The sequence below is a fragment of the Bos indicus x Bos taurus genome, chromosome 26, assembly GCF_003369695.1.
Source record: "Bos indicus x Bos taurus breed Angus x Brahman F1 hybrid chromosome 26, Bos_hybrid_MaternalHap_v2.0, whole genome shotgun sequence".
NCBI classification, from domain to species: domain Eukaryota; kingdom Metazoa; phylum Chordata; class Mammalia; order Artiodactyla; family Bovidae; genus Bos; species Bos indicus x Bos taurus.
Window position 1 is genome coordinate 7,869,885 of NC_040101.1, and position 21,319 is coordinate 7,891,203.

The 21,319-nt window shown below is 50.2% G+C and overlaps 1 protein-coding gene across 4 annotated transcripts in view; it reads right to left on the reverse strand.

The window, feature by feature from the left end:
• Positions 1–21,319, reverse strand: part of LHPP (phospholysine phosphohistidine inorganic pyrophosphate phosphatase) — a 127,814-nt gene that overhangs the window by 85,562 nt on the left and 20,933 nt on the right. For all 4 annotated transcript variants that reach the window (XR_003508836.1, XM_027528675.1, XM_027528674.1 and 1 more), the window contains exons 4-5: positions 14,672–14,735; positions 13,718–13,810 (exon numbers count right to left, since the gene is read on the reverse strand). Coding sequence is in view for 3 of the 4 variants with exons in the window: in XM_027528675.1 (XP_027384476.1) it covers positions 13,718–13,810; positions 14,672–14,735 (157 nt within the window). In the remaining variant the exon portion in view is untranslated. The remainder of the gene's footprint in view (positions 1–13,717; positions 13,811–14,671; positions 14,736–21,319) is intronic.

Below are 21,319 nucleotides of genomic sequence, written 5' to 3' on the forward strand. Positions count from 1 at the left end.
GAAAGTGGCTCAGTCGTGTCTGACTCTTTGCAACCCCATGGACTATACAGTCCATGGAATTCTCCAGGCCAGAACACTGGACTGGAGTGGGTAGCCTTTCCCTTCTCCAGGGGATCTTCCCAACCCAGGAATCGAACCCAGGTCTCCCCGCACTGCAGGCGGATTCTTTACCAGCTGAGCCACAAGGGAAGCCCAAGAACACTGGAGTGGGTAGCCTATCCCTTCTCTAGTGGATCTTGCTGACCCAGGGATCGAACTGGGGTTGACTCTTTACGTAAATAAATGTATTTTTAAAGAAGAAAAAGAGCAGCCTCCCTCACTCAACTACCGCACTGATTAAAAGCTTCAAAATATTTTCAGGAAACGATTCTGCCAGTGCAAGTCAAGTCTAACGCATCAGACACCAAACACATTCCAAGTCTGATCAGAAATGTCCTTGGTCGGAGGTCAGACAGCCCGAGGAACCGGGCTCCTGGGGCACAGTGAGTGTCCCGATGTTGACGGGGAGACAGGCTTTGAAACTGACAATTATTCTTAAGTTTCTCTGAAATTCAGATGCTGGGTAGGGCCAACCAGTGAACAAATGCAGAAACCGGAACCAAGAAAAGTAAAAATGATACCTGTGAAGCAGTCACAAACTCGGGGACCCTTACCCGTCTATTTGAACTCTGCCTGTGAGGAGTCCAGATGGAATGTCCCTTCCATCTCGGAGTGGTAGGGGTGGAGATAGGGAATACAGAGGCCGGCCCCATGCGCCCACCAGACTTGTCAGACTGAGCTCAAGGCTCAGATGGGGCCAGAGAAAGTCAGCCCAGGGTCCCCGGTGTGCGATAGGCTAGCCCTGCAATCTCGTGATCCACTTCAGTCTGTACAATGGGTTCAACTAATGTGGTATTTAAACAGAAACATGGAAGTTAAGCATCCAGGGCAGTGCCTGGACATAATAGCTATCTGTACATGTTTAAAAGGAAAATATATTGGGAAACGTTTTATTGAGTAAACTCCTAATCTAGCCCTATTAGAGAGAGTCCACAGCCCTCACGACAGGCCTCCAGTGCCCCAGCCCTTCTGTATCGGGTCCTCTATGGGCCGGGTGGTGGGGACACAGTGACTTAGAAACACAGTCCCCACCCTTGTGAAGCTCCTGGTGGAAGGCAGAGGACAGATGTTCATGAGGTAATTTCACACACATATAGCCAGGACCTGCAATAAAGCACAGGGAGGAAAAAAAGCAGGATGTGGTCAAGCCTGACCTCGTGGGGCTCACAGTGGTCAGGGAAGGCTTCCTGGAGGAGGTGAGGTTTTGAGTTTGGATCTGAAGGGAATGAGGTATCAACCAGGCTAGGGGGCATAGGAGGAGGAAGGATGAGAGCCTTCCCCGAAGAAGACACCACACGCGTGTCAACCACAGGTCAACAAACCTGAAGCAAATGTCCTTGGAAGAGTCTCCCGAGTGGGCCTTCAGATAATGAGGAATCGCGAGGCGCTTGTGCACAAGCGGACAAAGGCTGAGCTGCTGCTGCCCCAGGCGCCAGGGAGGCAGTTTCAGGTGAACACGAGGGTTTCTAACAATTAGCACGGACTGCCTCAGAGGTACCAGACCCTGCTCACTTAATCATATTCCAGCAGAGACCAGAGGGACCTCCGTCAGAGAAGCTACTGAAGGACACGGGCCCCCAGGAGCGTGAGCAGGTGGCTGATGACCACGAGGGCTGAGAATTCCGCTGACCGCTAGGAGCTGCGCCCCCTGCGGGACATACGAGGTACCTGAAATACACTGCATTTCGTCCCAAACTTCATACAGCTCTGGGCTTTCCTCCACCAAACTCTTCTTCGCCAACGTGTGTTACACATACTATTGATGCGTGATTTGATTTTAGGTAGAACAGGATGTACACTTTTAATACAACCATTAGTATTTATTTTTAGAGTAATCTATTTATGGTGAGTGATTCTGGTTTCCCATTTAGAGTAGGGATCGAAAGTTTCTTGTAGACACTGAAGTATATAGAATGAATCAATTTAAAGAAACATTAAGTTAATAATAGTGCCGCAGGCAAGTATTTGGATATGGTAAAGCTGGATTTTTTTTTTTTTTTTTTCTAGAAAGTGATGCTGGGGAAAACACCGTCAAATACAAATGGGTTCATTTTCGTGTCTACGAGCTCCCATGCAGCCGTGTGGAAATCATCCATCACCCAAGAAGAAACAACCAGTGGCAACCCACGTTCCTCGAAGTGGGACCTGCCCCAGAGACGCTGCACACACGCGAGTCTAAGGGTACCCGCAAAGCCGGGGTCTCCTGGGCAACCACTCAGCTCGCCTGGCCAGAGAGGCCCCGGCAGCAGGCCGGCCACGTGCTCTAGCGGGAGACTCTGTTTTGACTTCCCAGGGAGTTGTCCTGACACTGTCAGGCCAGCCTCTAAACATCCGCCGTGGTTCCGGCTTAGGACCCTATCCACTGCTGCCAGGGGTCCCGGGGGCCACCTTGCTAGAAGGCTCCTTGGAAATGAAACGGGCTTCCAATTATTCAACGTCACGCCTGGCATCTTTCATGCTCTGGGGGAAATACAATTTTGCGCACACACACACGTACATGCAGCAGAAATTCCTCCCCACTCAGAACAGAAGCTCTGGGCCTTGCTGGGTGAGAATGTTTGCAGGCAGGACCCATGGAGGCAGAACCAGGGAAACCTGGGCCGTTGGAAGAAGCTCACCGAGGAGCAGCAGCTACGGTTCTGCCTGACAACCCAACGGCTAAGCCCTGGCAGAGCCCAGAGCCGTGGGTGGGCGGGGGGAGGGGCAGGGTGCAGGACCCCCTGGGTCTGCAGCCCGGCTCAGCGAGGCCTGTCTGGGCCAGCTTGTGGGTTCCGCATACCAAATGCGTTCCGGCCCCTGGGGAATCTCACAGATTTACTATCGGTGAAGGGCAATAACCACGCAAGGAGGAGCAATTATTGCCAAATCATTTAGGATTTAAAAAATCATTGGCAAGAAGATAGAGGTCAAGAGGTGCGCTGTCGGGGGAAATAAAAAAACCCTACCTGTCAGGCCTGGATTGCACTCCCTTTCTGACTGCAATATGGTGCAGGGAAGATGGAGACACGCACACCAAGTGGTCGGCTCCCACAGAACAGAGATCCAGGAGCAGGAGGCAGCACCAGAGCCCTTGAGGTAGGTTTTCAGGTCTGGGTTCAAGATGCAGAATTCATTTGTCCTTCTTAAATATCTATCTGCCCACCATGGTCTCCTCTTCCCGCCATCCTATTTGCCAGGGGAAGAACCCATTCCAACAAGTGGCGATGTTTGGAACACAACTTCAGTGAACGCCAAAGAGCTTTCCCAAGAAAGTTCACTTCTCATGAAATGTCTAGTGACTCCCAGGCTCTGCCAGGAGGAACACTTCTCCCCGCCATGGGGTACCAAACAGCAGGGCTGGTGGTGAAGGAGCAGTGGGCTCAGCCTGCACTTCAGCCCCTGGGGACCCGGACCCCCACTTAGAGACACCTCGAGAAAACACCTCGCTCTGGGAGGAGCCTCAGACCCTCAGCCTGCAGGCTCACGTCTGGAGGCTGGTCATCGCTGAGGCAGCTCGCCCACCGTCTGACACACTCGTAAAGAATATATCAACACAGCAAAACCCCAAGTGGCTATTTTATATACAGCAAGAAACAACGATATTGGTGAGGATGTTGGGAAATGAGGACTGGCAAGGACAGCTGGTGAGGAAGCCGAATCGCTATGGCGTTTCTGAAATAGAAATGAGCAATGTGCACCATGGCATGGCAACCACAGCCCCAGGATCTCTAGGAAAACAATTTAAAATGTACCAAAGGAATACGAGGGTGTTCACGAGGCTTATGTACAAGAGGGAAACTGGAAGCAATCTAAATGTGCAACTCCTGAGGACGGCGAAAGCACGTTGCGGTAGCAGGGGGTTGGGAGAATAGACCTGTGCTTTAGAACATTACGGTGGTCCCTGTGACAGAGTGCTCTGTAGCCACAAAAATTACTTTGTGGAAGTGCCTGAATCTGCACCAAGGAGACTGTTCCCAATGTTACAGGGCAGGGATGGGATCAGGTTTCAAACAGCAGATGCAGGATTGTCCAACTTTGTGTTAAAAACGTGTGTATGCATGCATGCTAAGTCGCTTCAGTCATGTCTGACTCTTTGTGATCCCATGGACTACAGCCTGCAGGCTCCTCTGTCCATGGGATTCTCCAGGCAAGAACACTGCAGTGGGTTGCCATGTCCTTCTCCAGGGGATCTTCCTGACCCAGGGAACGAACCCATCTTCTGCAATGATAAGCAGGTTCTGTGCCACTAGTGCCAGCTGGGAATCCAGAAGCCCCAAAAAATGTGTGCACAGACCCCCCGCCCTCCAAATTGGAAAGGTTAAGCATGATTTGTGTTATTCCAGGTTAGGGAATGAACATTTTTTTTTTTCCCTTGTACTTTCTGAATTTTATCCACCTCCTTTAACAAATATGAGTTACCTCATCATCTGATTTTTTTATTTTTAATTGTGTTTTGAGGAGAAGGAAAGCAAAATCTACTTTAAAAGGCGTTAGGGGAGGAAACGTCTTAGGGAAAAGCTGAGACAGGAGGTTTTAAAGGTCCCTATGTCTGAGAAAAAGCACAAAGGCAATCCCAGGTCTGGCATTTCCTGGAACCCACCCCCTACCCAAGGCTGGAGGCAGAGCCAAGTTCAAAGCTGGGCTGCAGCAGCTCAGGCCCTGTCTCTCCCGGTGCTCCCACCGCCCCAGCAAGTGGTCTCCAAGCTGACACCCAAAGACCAGGCGCCCAGCTGGTGGGGAGGATGGGCTGGAAGAGGGCTCGGCCGACAAAAGGGAGAAGACGGGCCTTCCACGCAGACGTTCACGCCACACCCACAGGCTTCCCCGCCAAGGGCACAGACTGTCCCCATGGCCCACACTTCGAATGAAAGCCCTGAGAACCAGGGAACAAAACGACGCAGCAAAGTCCTTGTCTTATGCCTGGTTCTCTTTGAATAAACCCACAAACCTCATCCCCATTGTTTTTTTTTGGATACGCTGGGTCTTGGTTGCGGTATGTGGGATCTAGTTCCCTGACCAGGGATTGAACCTGGGCCCCTGCGTTGGGAGCACAGAATCTCAACCACTGGAGCACCGGGGAAGTCCCCTTGTCCCCACTGTTGATAGGCTGTCCTCAGAGTACTCACCATTACCACCCGTAACCTTGTCTAGCTTTATTTTCTACATTCTGCCAACAAGACATATTTTAACATTTTTTTTCAAAATGGAATATATCACACTACTAAATATACCTTTTCAAAGCTAAGCGTTCTGACATGTCACTGCCACCACCCTGAGAACTGGGGAGCAGCAGAGACCCAGAGGGACTGGGGGCCTCACTCCACATCTGCAGGGAATCCTGGCTCTAACAGCAGCTTTCATGTGACCACCCCGCAGTGCCCTGGTTCTCAACTGGGGGCGATTTTGCTCTCCTGGGACATCTGGCAATGTCTGGGAATACCTGTGGCTTCACAATTGGGGGACGATGGGGTTGAAAAAAGAAAGTGAAGTCACTCAGTCATGTCTGACTCTTTGTGACCCCATGGACTGTAGCCCACCAGGCTCCTCTGTCCACGGGATTCTCCAGGCAAGAATATTGGAGTGGGTTGCCATTTCCTCTTCCAGGGGATCTTCCCAACCCAGGGATCGAACCCAGGTCTCCCCCATTGTAGGCAGACGCTTTACCGTCTGAGCCACAGGGGAAGTTGGGGGACGATGGGGGTTACCCTCACCACAAATAATGATCTGGCCCCAAAATGTCAACAGTGCCAAGGCTGAGAAACCCTGCCTTATCCTTAAGATGGGAACCAAGCACACGATGGGGGACTGGAGTAAGGATTTCACGAAGTACGTGGGAACCTGACAGACCCCAGGTGTGCCCGGCACACGTGGGGCTCAAGCCTCAGGTTCCTCATCTGTGAAATGGGTGTCCTCAGCTCCAGGCTGCTGAGTGCTGGCTTCCAGTGCTCAGCACTGTGGTCTGAACGGTCTCCATTTCCATTAAACACCCACAGTTTGCAGGTGATGGAGTCTCTCAGGATCATGGAAAACTGCCAAAACCTTCGCATCATTTGGGCTTTGGTATGCAGCAATAAAATCACCCACTGATTCAGAAGCCTTCAACTATGAGAATTAGGTATTTCTAGAAGTAACCTTTAAGGTCTGTTATTCTTTGCCTTATTAGCAAATCCCAGAAAGGCCCTGGTTACCTCGAAGAGGCCGGCCTTTCCAATATATTAGAGTAATCCCGGCAATCTGTTATTTCTAGGCTATCGAGGAAAGGTTAAAATGAAAATTGGATTTGGGGAGTTATAGCCATTCCAAGTGCAGGTGGAAAACTCCTCGGCAGCGAGAACTGGGTCTGGGCCTGGGAAGAAGCAGTTATCAAGGGAAATGACTGGTGATAACTTTATTGATTAAAGCAGCTTGAAAAATGTAAGGTTTGCAACAGCCTGGCACTTGAGCGGCAAGATAGCCCCTCGCGGGCATTTCTCATTAAAAATAGAGAAGCAGGAGCAGACAATTATTACCCTGTGCATAAGACACAGTTCATTCAAAATGGCCTTGTTTTGAAATACCGCTTTAAAATGTCTACAAATCCTGAGGCTTGAATAACATTAATGGACAATTCAGAAAAAGGGGTGGGGGGGTGGAGTGAAGAACATGCCTTTGCCCATCAACTGTCAAGAGGGGGAGACAGAGAGGATGATAACGCGGGAGGGGATAAGATGCAGCTTTGTCATCTGTGCTCAGAGCCACCAGCGAAAACGGCTCCCTAGTGACCCAGGGCCACAGAGGCTCACAATGCCTGCACAGCACAGTAGCCACGCCAGGAATTCAAACCCCCAACCCCCCACCCCGGTCCCCACGGCCCTGGCATCCACCTGAACCCTCAAAGGGCCTCGGTGCCCCGTCGGGGGCTGTGGGGAGGGCGGTTTCTCATTCGGAATGTGAAAGATGCTGACCGGGAAAGTACCTGGAAAACACCAGACCAACCAACACAAAGGTAGGAGGGAAGGGGATTAACCAAGCTCAGCTCTGCAAAGACAGCCGAGACCTTATCACACCTTAATTCTCGGTTCTTCTGGTCTTAATTTCTAGGCAGTGACAGTCTGCTGTTTTGCTGGTGGGGGAGGTGGGGGAGACTGCCAACAGACGGCTGTGACCATAGTGCTGACATAATTCTAAATACTGATTTTTCTAACTCAAATTACAACAGCAACCTTTCTCCCACTCTATAAAAAAACAATGATCTTAAGAATGTATTCTTTCAAATTCCCTATGAGCAGGACACAAATGTTACGTAGTTGCTTATATTTAAGAAATGGAAAGCCAAGCTATGATATTTATAAAAAAGGACTATGTGATGAGAGATGGGTGGGAAGAGTAGGGAAAGGCCAGAAGCTAGAAGTCCTTGAAAGTATCTTGTTTCGTGGATCCGATTTCAGATCCATGTGAATTTTTACGTAACTGTAAAACAAATTTAAATGTTGGAAAGCAAATCCCTTAAAAATTGGAAATATAGTGAGTTCAAGGAGACTCCTGTTGGTCACACACACACACACACAGTGAAATAACAGTGGCTTTAAAAAAACAGTTTTGGGGGACTTCCCAGTTAGTCCAGTGGTTTAAGAATCTGCTTTCCAAAGCAGGGGACGTAAGTTGGATCCCTGGTCAGGGAATTAAGTTCCCGTATGCCTTAGTTGGGCAAGCAACTAAGCCCACAAGCTGCAACTGCTGGAGCCGGTGTGCGGAGACCCCACACTCCATAACGAGAGAAGCCACCGCCGTGAGAAGCCCGCGCTCCGCAACGAGAGGCAGAGGCAGCTCATAGAGGCTCCTGCCGGTCAAAGATGCGAGCCTTGGACACGAGCAACTGCAACGGAGTAGACACACCGACTGTGCTTTTACCTATCCATTTATAGTGCTACAGTTTTAAATCCCCAAGGTGTTGGGAGAGTGCTAGAGAGCCAACTCACACTGAAAGCTCATAAGTAATAGCAAAGAAACAGGCATTTGTCTGGAGTTTCGTACACGAACTGTACTTTGGGGGAAACCACATGACGGGTGGGGAGTTCCCCTATACAGAAGTCATCCAGAGAAAAGGAGAAGCAGGAATGACACAGGATTCAAGCATCACCGTTTCGCGGAACTCAGTGGATACGTGGGGTCACGCGCCCACCACTCACAGCTGCTAACACCCCAGGAGACACCTGGGCCCTGGAGGAGGACACACCATCCCTGTAAAGCAGTCGTCAGAAAACCGACACCGACGCTCAGCAAGCGTCCTGGTCTAACTATCAACACACAGGAAACCCGGGCAGCGTGAGACAGGACAGCGCTGAGGCGCAACCCACAAAATCTGGCCTGTGGGAGCTCCGGAGGACCAACAGCCCAGACGCTTCCTCACAACGCTGCAAGGGATCCAAGGGGGAGACGGGGAAGGTGTGGGAACGGACGGATGAGCAAACACTGGGGAATCACACCAACCAGTCACAGTGCCGGGACCCCATTCGGGTCCTGATTCAAATTGCAAGCGACGCAACAATTATATGACAATCAGGGAAATGTGAATGATGGCTGGACATTTAAAGGTAATAAGGAATTATTAGGATTATTAATACTTAGATGTCATAATGACACTATCTGTGTTTTTAAAAGATTTCCTATCCTAGAGACACTTGGAAATATTTGCAGATGAAGTGATGATTTGCATCTGAGGGATGATTCAAAATGAATGGGGGAGATAAGTGTATAGATTAAGTGAGTGGCTGAGTGAAAGAAAGTGAAAGTGTGAGTCACTCAGTCGTGTCTGACTCCTTGTGACCCCATGGACTGTAGCCTGCTAGGCTCCTGTGTCCATGGAATTTTCCAGGCAAGAATACTGGAGTGGATAGCCATTCTCTTCTCCAGGGAATTTTCCCGACCCAGAGATCAAACTCCGGTCTCCTACATTGCAGGCAGATTCTTTACCATCTAAGCCACCACGGAAGTCCTAAACAAGCAGCTACTCATTTCCAAAGGGGTCCCAGTGGTCAAATATGGGACAATCTGGGCAAGAAAATGACAGCAGGCATGGATTGTGACTCATGGAATAAAACAGAGATCCTTGAGTCCATGTTGGAATAAATTAAAAGGCAAGTGGGAGGAAAAGGAAAGCGCTTCCTTACAGTAAATTCTAATGAATAAATATAGAGGAACCACGGAGATGGAAAATCACCACTTGGCAAACACCATGGTAACAACTGTTACAAGTGCGAGCTGTGCGTGCACGCTGAGATCAGGAGAGAAGAATGACTCGTAAGAGGATATTCACATGGGACTGAAACACTCCCCTGCCCAACACTGCTGGTCACAAACGGACACAGCGACTTTGCAGTGGACAGCAGGGCACCTCCGACGAGGTCTAAGTGGCCGCCACCAACAATGGGCAGAGTGCCCGCCTGTACCTCCTGAAGGGCCAGGGGCCAGCAATAAAATGCATGACCAGGATTAAATATGCCAGAAATGCAAAACCTACACTTAAGTCATGAGGAAACAGCAGGGACATTCTATGAAAAAACTGGCCAGTACTCTTCCAAAGGGCTTTCCAGATGGCGCTACTGGTAAAGAACCCGCCTGCCAATGCAGGAGACACAAGAGAGGTGGGTTTGATCTCTGGGTCAGGAAGATCCCCTGAAAAAGGGCTTGGCAACCCTCTCCAGTATTCTTGCCTGGAGAATCTCATGGACAGAGGAGCCTGGTGGGCTACAGTCCAGGGGTCTGCAAAGAGTCAGACACGACTGAAGTGACTTAGCATGCATGCACTCTTCCAAAACTGCCAGGGTCCTGAAGGACAAAGACAGACAGGAACTGCTCACAGTAAAGGGTGTGGGGTGGGGGCAGGGGGTATGACACCCATACAGCATGTCCGGAAACAGAGGGTCCCGCGCTAGTCAACATCGGAGTCAAGGCTGATTTCCCGCTTTTATAATTGTCCGGTTCTCGTTGCGGAAGATGTTAGCCTTTGGGGACGCTCTAAGGACACATGGGAATTCTCTGCACTATTTTTGCAACCTCTCTCTGTGTGGGAAATTGCTTCAGAATGAACAGTTAAACACAGTTTTTAAAAGTGCTTATTAGCTGATAATTGCTGATGGATACCTGGGGTCTCATTACGTTCCTCTCTCAATGTCAACAGATATTTGAAACATTCCATGAAAGAAAGTTAAAAAGAGACTGGTTTAAAAGACAAGACAACCTTATTTGGAGTCAATTCAAAGAAATCTACATAAAAGACATTTCTGAGACAGCCAGGGAAATTTAAATATGAGCTGGTATTAGATAATACTAAGGAATTACTACTGATTTTCTTGGGGAGGGGTTTTTTTCTTTTAGGTATGGCTTTTTTTCAACATGAAAAAATAACATAAAAGTTACCAATGTAGCCATTTTAAAGTGTACAAATCAGGGGCATTAAAGTACACTCACAGTGTTGTAAAACCATCACCACCTCTGAGTTCCAGACATTTTTATCACCCCAAAAGGAGACTTCATACCCACTGGCACTCACTCCCCATTCCTCCACACTCCCAGCCCCTGGCAACCACTAATCTATGAATATTTTATGTCTCTATGGATTTGCCTATTCTGGATATTGGACTTCCCTGGTGATTCAGCAGTAAAGAATCTGCCTGCCAATGTAGGAGACCTGGGTTCGACCCCTGGGTCAGGAAGATCCCCTGGAGAAGGAAATGGCAACCCAACTCCAGTATTCTTGCCTGAGAAATCCCTCACAGAGAGGAGCCTGGCTTTCTGCAGTCCTTGAAGAAAGCTGAGCGCCAAAGAATTGATGCTTTTGAACTGTGGTGTTGGAGAAGACTCTTGAGAGTTCCTTGGACGCAGGGAGATCCAAACAGTCCATTCTAAAGGAGATCAGTCCTGGGTGTTTTTTGGGAAGCATGATGCTGAAGCTGAAACTCCAATACTTTGAACACCTCATGCAAAGAGTTGACTCACTGGAAAAGACTGATGCTGGGAGGGATTGGGGGCAGGAGGAAAAGGGGACGACAGAGGATGGGATGGCTGGACGGCATCACTGACTCGATGGACGTGAGTTTGAGTGAACTCTGGGAGTTGGTGATGGACAGGGAGGCCTGGGGTGCTGCAATTCATGGGTCGCAAAGAGTCGGATAGGACTGAACGACTGAACTGAACTGGGGTTGCAAAGAGTCGGATACAACTTAGCGACTAAACAGCAAGTCTGGACACTGCATGTAGTATATAAATATTAAATATATACATTGTGGCCTTTCGTGACTGGCCTTTTTCACTTACCATAATGTTTTCAAGGTTCATCCAGGCAGCAGTATTTTTCACTATTTCATTCTTTTTACTGCTGATACATTCCACTGGGACAACAGACCACATTTCCTTCACCCAGTCATTTGTTGATGAACACGTGCATTATTCCCACCTTTTGGCCACTGTGAACAGCGCTGCTATGAACATTCACGTGTAAGTTTTTCTTTGAACATTGGTTTTCAATTCTTTTGGATATATACCTAGGAGTGGAATTGCTGGGGTCATACAATAATTCCACATTCAGCTTACCATGGAACTGCTTTCCATAATGGCTGTTTTTCAGAATGGGTTCTCCACTTTACATCTGTACCAGTATTCCTATATTAGGGTTCCAATTTCTCCACATCCTCCCAGTTCAGTTCAGTCACTCAGTTGTGACCAACTCTTTGTGACCCCATGGACTGCAGCACACCAGGCTTCCCTGTCCATCACCAACTCCCGGAGCTTACTCAAACTCATGTCCATTGAGTCGGTGATGCCATCCAACCATGCCATCCTCTGTCGTCCCCTTCTCCTCCCGCCTTCAACCTTTCCTAGCATCAGGGTCTTTTCCAATGAGTCAGTTCTTTGCATCAGGTGGCCAAAGTATTGGAGTTTCAGCTTCAGCATCAGTCCTTCCAATGAACATTCAGGACTGATTTCCTTTAGGATTGACTTGACTTGACATCCTCCCAACGCTTGTTATTTTCCTTTTAAAACTATTATGGTGGTCCAAGCGGGTGTGAGGCGGGATCTCACTGTGGTTTTGATTTGCATTTCCTGAATGAGAGATGATGCTGAACACCTTTTTGTGCTTTTTCATTACTGGTAAATGTCTTAATGCACTGCAATCAGGTCAAAAACAACCATCTCTTTTTGAAAGGCATACTACAATCTGAAAGGCTGTAACATTAAGTATGGGATTTGCTTTATAATACAGCAGCAAAAAAAAAAAAAAAAAAGTAAATTTCCAAAAAGAACAAAAAGGGATAGAAGAAGGGAATATGATATAATCTTTTAAATGTTGCATCTGCGTGATAGACAGATGAGGAGAATCACTGTGTCTTTCTGCTTTTGTGCATGTTTGAAATTTGCCACAAGAAAACGAATTTTAACATTTGTCACGATGAACTGAAGTCGTGTAAACCAGGTTATTTATTCCTGTCACCTTCAAAACTTGTGTTTTGAACGAGTGAAATAAATTCCTGCTCTACCAGCCTCACAGGGTACTGCCCGTGAAGGACCCCCGAGACCTGCGCTTTCTGACTTCCAGGCGCGGTTTGGGTGCGGGGTTTCCAGACTTCACGGCTGTGTGCTCTTTTTCTAAGCATTGTGAGAGACCAGCGCTCTAGACTGGAGCACGTGTGGGAAATTCCGGTCCAACAGGGAGGAAGAGCAAGGGGACCCTGGGGGCACCAGCCTTGCCTTAGGATGCTGACACGGTCCCGCGGTGCCCTGTCCAAAACAGACAGCAGGAGCCCCTGGCCGCCTGCAGACGCATACCCGCTGTTTCTTCAACGATGCTGTCAGGACCCCACCGGCCGGAGGGGACCGGCTCACTCTACCTGGGAAGCGGGGCGGGAGGACACTAAAATCATAACTGCTTTTTTTTTTTTCCTTCGGAGATGTATGTGTCAAAAGCAGTCATAATGTGGGACTTCGCTGGTGGTCCAGGGGTTAAGACTCTGCACTCCCAACGCAGGTAGCATGGGTTCGATTCCTGGTCGGAGGACTAAGATCCCGCACGCTGACTGGTGTGGTCAGAAAAACAAGCTGTAATGTAAGGGTGGCCAGGTGCATGATTTTATTCCTGCATATTCTTTTCATCTTGCTGGACATTGTCTTTCCAATGAAGTAGTTTCAGTACACTGACCAGACTTGTCAATTCCAATTCTTCCAAAGAGGCAGCAAAAATCTTAGGAAAAGCTACAAGCATTTCTCTTTCTCACTCTTGTTTAGTCGCGAAGTCCTGTCCGACTCTTTGCGACCCTGTGGACTGTAGCCCACCAGGCTCCTCTGTCCTTGGGATTTCCCGGGCAAGAATCCTGGAGTGGGTTGCCATTTCCTTCTCCAGGGGATCCTCCCAACTCAGGGACTGAACCCTTACACTGATACTGATTTGATAGGTTGAGAATGTTCAGTGGGCCTCCTTGGCTGTCTTGCCCCATCTTCCCAGTCAGATCAGCTCTCATGCCTGGGGATGGAGGAGGGAGGGGGATAGCAGCTTGGCTGCCTGAGCCCCCAGATTCATCTCACGCACCCAGGCTGCCCCCGGGGAGTACTCTGGCCTCCCCCGACAGCTGCCTCCACGTACACACTTCGTGGGGAGCCGACTTACCTCGTGGGCTTCCACCCCCATCTCTTGCAGGGCAGACTTGAAAAACTCGGGGGAAGGCTTTCCCACCACCTCGGCTTCGATACCACAGGCATACTGTGGGAGAGAGAAGGACACGGCGTGGGCTGGGGACCAAGGGATGGTAGGGGGGAACCCTGGCCTGGTGAAATCCTCCCCTGGGGAATCAAAAAGAAAAGGCCCCAGTGTGCACCCAGGGGCCTCCAAGGGTCAAGACACGCGGCCCAGAGGCACGCCTTGTGGGTGAGCGCCACAGCCAGGCTGCCCAGGGTGCTGGGGGCACCCCTACCAGGCCCCTGCCACCTGCCTGAGGGCCAGACGACCTCCGGGGCATTAGGGGCTCTCCTCTGCATTCCCGCTTCTCCTCCCTTCCCTTCTCCCTCCCCCAGCTCTGTCTCAGGCCCTCCTCCAGCAGATAAAAGGCCCAGGGCCCCAGCCCTCCCACCTGAGTGCAGGTAGGCAGGTGCCAAGGTGGCAGTGACCCGGGGCTGACCTGGGCAGGGAGCCCAGCTGAGCCTGGCCCTGGAAACTGGAGGAGGAGACTGGGAAGGAGTCCAGCTAGCACACACGGAGTCTGAGGTGCTGCAGAAAAGCAGGGCGAAGGACGAGGCGGGTGCACAGGGATCTTAAGGAGTCAAGAACCCGGAGGAGAGGTGCAGAGCACGCCGGAAGGGCCAGCGGGGCAGAGGCCGGGAGTGCGGGGTCAGGGTCCTGGGAGGCGGACGGGGAGGGAGCGACAGGGAGCAGGGGGACGACCAGCGCAGCTGAGGGGCCAAGCTCCAGAGGAGGTGGAGGGCCAGGCTTGAAGCCGCGAACACGGCGTCCAACTTGGAAAACAAAGGCACTTGGGACTCCGAGCACCCCGTCTTCTCCGGGAAGACCAGGACATCCCAGAAGGCCCTGAGACTGGAAGAAGGTCAGGGGGACCCAGGCAGGTACCTCAAGCACCTTCATGTAGGGACCGACGTCCAGCATCAGGCCAGAGGTCTCCTTGTAGTAGCGTCTAGAAAAGAGCCAAGGGGAACAGGGTGAGCTGAGCCCAGGGACCTGGGAAGTGCCAAGGGAAAAACCGCCGTGTCCTGGTTCTGGGCTGGCCCAAGAGGGCTGTCACGGACCAGGGTGAGGGCAGACGCCACGCTGAGAGTGACGGACGGGGGTCAGCACGACAGAGCCCAGCAGTGGCCAGCACTCCGGGGCGGGGTGGGGGGAGGAAGAGGAGGGGAGAGATGGGGGGCCGGCAGCTCTCAGTCAGAATGGCCCCCTGCTGCCAGCCGTGTGGGCACCCCACCACAGTGATGAACGAGGGACCCCGGGGGCAGCTGGGTCCAGTTGCTAACACAGAGAAACACAAGTGACCTATGTTCTGGGAAAGGGCAGCCGGTCCACAGAGCATGTGGCGAACCCCTAATTGCTCATAATTAACCCCTAACTGCTGCCTGGAGAAGAAAACTCCATTAGTCCCACAGCATCTCCTAGCAGCCGGAGGGTCAGGAGAGGCGCCAGGCCTCACGGGCGCCACATGCTTCTATGAGACGACAACTGTTTCTTCCCCGTCTCGCTGGAGGCTGAGACGGCTTGGCTCCCGGCAGCGCCTCCCAAGACGGTCTCACGTCTTCCGTCCTGTGAGCACCGTGCCCAAGCCACACGCAGACCCCTCGGGGCACACTGACCAAGCCCAGCTCTCTCGAAGCACAGCTATTTGACTACAAAGTGGGGAGAAGGTGGTTTGCTCTGTGCGGCTCTGAAGAGATTGAGACCCATCACACCAGTTACCCTTCCCCCTTCCCACGACCGTCGAATCTGGGAGACATGAGACAATATGCGCGTGACCCAAATGCCCTTGGACAGATGAATGGAGAAAGGCGTGACACACACACACGGTGGGGTATTACTTAGCCATAAAGAAAGAAAGTCATTTGCAGCAGCATGCACGGACCTAGAGATCATCACACCAAGTAAAGGAAGTCAGACAGAGAGACAAACGCCATACGGTATCACTTACACGTGGAATCTAAAAGAATGACAAAAATAAGCAGCATGTGTGGAAAAGTAAAGAGAAGACTAGTGAAGCCTGCTGAGTTCAGGGTTCAAACCCTCTTCTGACTTGCTTTTAACTGTGGGACTCTGGGTTGCGTACGCCCTCTGGGCCTCAGTTTCCTATTCTGTAAAATGGGTCAAAAGAAGGTCCAATGCCTACCCTCGTGGGCTGCTGTGAGGCTTGAGCAAAACAATGCAGACAAAGTTCCTAATGTGATGCCTGGGGTGAAGAAACCACTCCAAAAATGTAGCTACCCAGACTGAGATGGGCAATAAGATATGAGCCAGGGAAGAAAGAATGAACGCAGGTCTTTCCAGTTTGTGGGGCCGGACCCTGTCCTGTGTCTACTGGAAATGGTGGGACCGAGCTCCCGGAAGCTGCTTCTAGCAGCTTCCTTCCTCTAGCTCTGCAGCGTCCAGGGACTCTGCCTGCCCTTCTGGGCCCCACCTGAGGCCTCCAAGGCCGCAAGAGCCTGGCCGCCCGCAGCGATCACCCGGCCCCTCGGGTGGGAGAAGCGCGCACCCTTTCTGCATCCTCACTGCCTGCCCCGGAAGCTTCTGTCCGGACGCAGGCTGGGCTGCAGCCAAACTCTCGGCCTTGACAAGGGCTGGTCCCCTGCCACTGACTCGGGCCAGGCAGATCAGAGCCGGACTGCTAAAGCCGCGGGGGCCTCTTCCATCACGAACGGACCCAGTCTCCAAGTCAACCCGGGCCTCTCGGTCAGCGTCCAAGGCTCTGCACACTAGGGGTTGTGCCGGGAGGACGTGGCCCGGCTGGGAAGCCGCACACATGCAGGAAGGTGCCTGGGAGCCAGGAGAGAGCCACCGCTGCTTATGGAGCTGGGGACGCCAACGATCCCCTTTTTAAGGAAAGTGAAAGTGTCAGTCGTTCAGTCATGTCTGACTCTTCACAATCCCATGGACTGTAGCCTGCCAGGCTCCTTTGTCCATGGAATTCTCCAGGCAAAAATACTGGAGTGGGTTGCCATTCCCTTCTTCAGGGGATCTTCCCAACCCAGGGACCGAACCCAGGTCTCCTGCATCTGCAGGCAGATTCTTTACTGTCTGAGCCACCAAGGGAGCCCCCCTTTTAAAAGCGTGACCCCAAAACATAGGCTTAGAGGTTCCTAACTGTCTTGGTCTTAAGTCTGGACTCCAGACATCTATCCTGCATTTAAACAGCCTCAAAACAGCGTTTGCTTTTATTTTTCCCCAGTTCCACAATAAACTATTTGGGTATGATGATTCCCTCAGTCGGGTCCAGGGTTTGAAGGACTGGCCAAGTAAAGCCAAATGTGGCCAAGAGGCAGAGGAGGGGCCAAGCTCCAGAGAAACATCAAGCAACCCCAGACACCGGGTGCTGGGGCCTGGGCTCTCTCGGGGGCCCGCTGGCATCCGCTAATTCAGTCCCCCAAAAGTAGGACGAAGCTGTCCCACACCCCTTTGCAGGGGACACTCTCAGACCCAGGCTGCTCCCCAGGGACTCCCTGTCTGGTGAGGAAGCGGACAGGTCCACAGACAAATATGAAAGAACAGGACCTGGGTGACGGCAAGCGGAACCCGGTGCTCTGCGCACTCTGCGTGGGGAGGGCCAGGCATGCTGGGGAGGGGGCAGCAGGGAGGCGTCCCAGAGGAGGAGGCATCAAAGCTGAGGCCTGAAGGTCAAGGGGGACGAGTGGAGGGGTCTAGATCCGGGTGCTCTCAGACTTGGTACCTTCCTGAGGACCCTGAGTGCCAGATGCCACTCCAGGCGCACGGGAGTCCATCAGATGCCCAGAGGCACCCCCTTGTCCACCCCTCTTGTTCCCTACACTCCAGGAAATGCCCAGCCAGGGTGAGAGGGAAGGGAGCTGGGGGGTGGGGAGGCTAAGGGCGGGACACGTTGAAGACAGCGGGGGCACCGAGGACAGAACCGAGGAAAGAATGCAGCCAGCACAGGAGAAGACGACCCAGGCGCCAAGGAAAAAATTATGAAACAAGGCCGCTCTGTTGCAGCACACACGGCTCTGTCTGGAGCTGAGGATTCTAGGAGCCTCTGGCCCAGGACAGGCTCAGCTCTGAGCCGGCTGCAGGAGGTGGGAGGCGCACTGTGGAAGGCCTCCCAAGGACACCCACGCCGCATCGCTTCTGCCCGAAGCACCCTCCCCGAGTCTTCCTTCCAGAGTGACAGGTACTGTACCTTCTTCAGTTTAAATTTAGTCCCAGTGGGAAGAAGAATCGGAACATGCGGCCGAAAAGATCCAATCAAAACCCTCTCTTTGCCACACTGATTTTTAGAACCTAAAGAAAAAAACTGACTTGCATAAATCTAGAAACCTTAATATTTCTTTTTATACTAAATGTGGACTTGCTTTCAAAGGGCCGAGAACTTGTCTTTATTTCTTATTCATCCAGGAAAACAAAAAGGCGACTTGAGAAGGCCATCTGTTGGCCCAAAACATTTTTAGGGATACAGTAAATACTAGTACCCAAGTTAATTTTTCTTATTCCCCAAACACAAGAGATTTGATATATTTATCTTCTGTTACTAGCATAATAAAAGCCACAGCAGGTCAGGCTTGAACCTGAGTACTCCAGCCACAAAGGAGAAACTGTGGATTCCAGAAAGACAGGAAAAAGCCGGAGAGCAGCAGTCAGACAGATTTTACGCTTTATTCCTCTGCCCTCCCTTCCGAGTATTCAGCACAGCCTCCCTTCAAAATGACCACCTGACCTTGCCCACAAGAGCCATTAACCTTCCATAGTCTGTCGCGTAAACAGCTTAATTTTCTGACGGAGGCATGACAGAAGAAATTACAAAGGCAATTCCCACTCTCGGTCCAAACAGATGCCAAATGTAAATCACTCCGTTTTCAGGACGAGGACATTCTGCCCCAGTGAATCCACCACCCTGCCTCCTTGGGGGCACCTCGCGGCCCCACTCAGGTGAAGGATGGCCCCTCACCCCGGTGACCCTCACCTGGGTGTGACAGCTTCCTGCGTCCTTGGGCTGTCCCAAGGGGCGACGACCTAAGCCCAGAAGCTGCCGGCTCCTTTCTCCGACTTCTGAGCACCCAACCCACAGCCCACGTCAGAACCCCATCAGCTAGTGACCTCCTCACTAGCTGCTTACTTGGAAAACACATCTTTGCCTACTACTGAATTTATTAAGAAGTACAAAACTACAAAACTAAAAGAAACTGATTCCATATATTTTTTTTTCTTTTTCAACCACATACCTATTTTAACTACTATCCCTGCTCTGGAAAAATAATTTTTAATAATTAAAAGATAATTTTGAAGAAAAAAGTTTTAACATAAATGAGTAATAACAAAACTTCTTAATTGTGCTGTTCTTTAGCGAGGAGTTGGTAACTTTAGGGAAGCCTACAGGACCAAGGCAGGAATGTAAAAGAGTCAAGCTGGCCAGCTTCTGTGGTTTGCAGTGACCTAAACCACAGAGATGGGAATACCAGACCACCTGACTTGCCTCTTGAGAAATCTGTATGCAGGTCAGGAAGCAATAGTTAGAACTGGACATGAACAACAGACTGCTTCCAAACAGGAAAAGGAGTACATCAAGGCTGTATATTGTCACCCTGCTTATTTAACTTATATACAGAATACATCATGAGAAATGCTGGGCTGGAAGAAGCACAAGCTGGAATCAAGATTGCCGGGAGAAATATCAATAACCTCAGATATGCAGATGACACCACCCTTATAGCAGAAAGCAAAGAGGAACTAAAAAAAGCCTCTTGATGAAGGTGAAAGATGAGAGTGAAAAAGTTGGCTTAAAACTCAACATTCAGAAAACGAAGATCATGGCATCTGGTCCCATCACTTCATGGGAAATAGATGGGGAAACAGTGGAAACAGTGTCAGACTTTATTTTTCTGGGCTCCAAAATCACTGCAGATGGTGACTGCAGCCATGAAATTAAAAGACGCTTACTCCTTGGAAGAAAAGTTATGACCAACCTAGATAGCAGAGATATTACTTTGTCAACAAAGGTCTGTCTAGTCAAGGCTATGGTTTTTCCAGTGGTCATGTGAGAGTTGGACTGTGAAGAAAGCTGAGCACCAAAGAATTGATGCTTTTGAACTGTGGTGTTGGAGAAGACTCTTGAGAGTCCCTTGGACTGCAAGGAGATCCAACCAGTCCATTCTGAAGGAGATCAGCCCTGGGATTTCTTTGGAAGGAATGATACTAAAGCTGAAACTCCAGTACTTTGGCCACCTCATGTGAAGAGTTGACTCATTGGAAAAGAGTCTGATGCTGGGAGGGATTGGGGGCAGGAGGAGAAGGGGACAACAGAGGATGAGATGGCTGGATGGCATCACTGACTTGAAGAACATGAGTCTGAGCGAACTCCAGGAGTTGGTGATGGACAGGGAGCCCTGGCGTGCTGTGATTCATGGGGTCGCAAAGAGTCAGACACAAGTAAGTAACTGAACTGAACTGAACTGAAACCGCAGAAGGTAAGACCAGCAAGGAACTGTGGCAGCTAATTTTATGTCAACTCGGCTGGGCCAGGCTGCCCAGATATTTGGTCTAATGGTATCCTGGATGCTTCTGAGAAGATGTTTCTCGGATGACATTCACATTTAAATCAGTAGACTCAGTAAAGCAGATTGCCCTCCATAATGTGGTGGGCCTCGTCCAATTAGTTGAAGGCCCAACCAAAACAAAGTCTGACCTCTTCAAACAAGAAGGAACCTGGAACCTGCTGGCGGATAACCTTGGCACTCAGACGGCAACTCTTCCCTAAGTCTCCAGCCTGCTGGCCTATGCAGGAAAAACCTAGCCTCCACAATCAATTTCTCTTTATATACCCATCTTCCTCAACCTATGACAGGGTTATGTTCTGATAAACACATCACAAGCTGAAAATATCATTAAGTCAAAAATGCATTTTTAAAAAAAATACATTTAATAAGCCCAGCCTACTTTAAATGTGCTCAGAACACTGATATTAGCCTATAGTTGGGCAGAATCATCTGACACAAAGTCTATTTTATAATAAAGCACTGAATATCTCATGTAATTTGTTACTGAAAGTGAAACTCAGAATGGTGGTCTGGGTACAGAATGTTCGTACACGTATTAGCTGTTGACCCCCGTGATCATGTGGCTGCCCGGGAGCGGCCAGTGCCCAGCATCTGCCTGCATCACAAGAGAGGACTGCACTGCATGTGGGAAAGGATCAGAATTCAAAATTAGAAGTCGTTTTTCTGAACATGCATAGCTTTCATACCATAACCAAATCGAAAGTTATCATTTGAACCACTGCTAAGTCAAGAACTGTCTGTATATACATCACCACACCCAGTTGGTTCTGTTTCTCTGGAGACCACTGACTAACACAGGATACAATTTTTTGCATGATAAACACACTGGAATATTTGCAGCAAGACAAAGGTCCGTCTAGGCAAAGCTATGTTCTTTCCAGTGGTCATGTATGGATGTGAGTGTTGGACCATAAAGAAGACTGAGTGCCGAAGAATTGATGCTTTCGAACTGTGGTGTTAGAAAAGACTCTTGGGAGTCCCTTGGATTGTAAGGAGATCC